The sequence below is a fragment of the Morone saxatilis genome, unplaced genomic scaffold, assembly GCF_004916995.1.
Source record: "Morone saxatilis isolate NCDOM2014 unplaced genomic scaffold, NCSU_SB_2.0 Contig18, whole genome shotgun sequence".
Taxonomy (NCBI): domain Eukaryota; kingdom Metazoa; phylum Chordata; class Actinopteri; family Moronidae; genus Morone; species Morone saxatilis.
The window spans coordinates 7,509,149-7,510,206 of record NW_023339740.1 but is presented as its reverse complement, the minus strand read 5'-3'; the positions used below and the strand labels follow the sequence as shown (position 1 = coordinate 7,510,206).

General features: G+C 45.6%; 1 protein-coding gene across 2 annotated transcripts in view; it reads left to right on the top strand.

The window, feature by feature from the left end:
• Nucleotides 1–1,058, top strand: part of fgd5a (FYVE, RhoGEF and PH domain containing 5a) — a 29,962-nt gene that overhangs the window by 26,775 nt on the left and 2,129 nt on the right. The window contains exons 19-20 of one of the 2 annotated variants that reach the window (XM_035661553.1): nucleotides 344–445; nucleotides 791–945. In XM_035661553.1, coding sequence (XP_035517446.1) covers nucleotides 344–445; nucleotides 791–945 — 257 coding nt within the window. Of the gene's footprint in view, nucleotides 1–343; nucleotides 473–790; nucleotides 946–1,058 lie in introns of both variants that reach the window. The other variant, XM_035661552.1, reaches the window with a different exon arrangement.

The window sequence follows — 1,058 nt, the reverse complement described above, 5'->3', positions numbered from 1 at the left end:
TAACCACTAGACCACCAGGGAGTTGTCTGGTTATTTGGCTAGCTTGTCCACTGGAATGACATGTATGACATGTGGCACATATGATGAATTATGTGTAGACACTTAAGGGTTCTCTATCTTACTTTCATGGCCTTCTTCCTGCCTTCAGGGGTTGGACAGTACAAGAAGAATTTAAAGTAATCTTACTCCTGCAATTAAATCCAGATCGTTATTGTCAATTGTAAACTCGGTTACATTATGTTGCAAAAGGTTCCAGTTTTAATGTTCGTGTCACATTTCTCTACATGTGTATGTGCATTAACATCTGGCTTATGTGTATCTAATGTGTCATGCATTTCATTAGGTGGTGCTTGCTGTGGAGGGCTCCACCATGAGCGGCAGCCTGCAGCGCCGGAAGAAGAGCAAGAGGAAGTGGAAGCGGCTGTGGTTCCTCCTCAAAGACAAGGTGCTCTACACCTTCACAGCCCGTGAGGTGAGGGGGCACAGAGTCTCCCACACCAGCCCCAAAACTGTCACACACACAGACACACACACTCATGACTCAGTCACAGAGCTATTTCCTCACAACCCTTCTCTGTCCTTTCTGTTTAACACTCACATTTCTACTGTTCAACCTTTCCTCCTGGGAACAACACTTGTGACTAATGAAGGGATTCTCTGTGCTCTCTCTGTTTCTTAGTATGCATCTGCTTTGTTCTTCTTGAAACATGAAATTATTTGCATATTGCCAGAGACAGCAAAACAGTTGTTTGTATGCCTGTGTTTGATGTCTTCACTCTGGTTTTTTTAGGATAAAGTGGCCTCAGAGAGTCTACCTCTGCAGGGCTTCACCGTCAAGCTGACTGAGAGGCCAGACGGAGAGGAAAGCAGCAACATGTTTCATCTTTACCACAAGAAAACCCTGTACTACACCTTCAGGGCTGATGATCAGGACACTGCTCGCAGGTCAGAACTGGAGCTCTTTATATAGAGAGATGTGGCTTTTATTTCTGGATTAGATCTGAAGCATGTACGAAAAGCACATTCCCTGACCGGGAATCGAACCCGGGCCGCGGCGG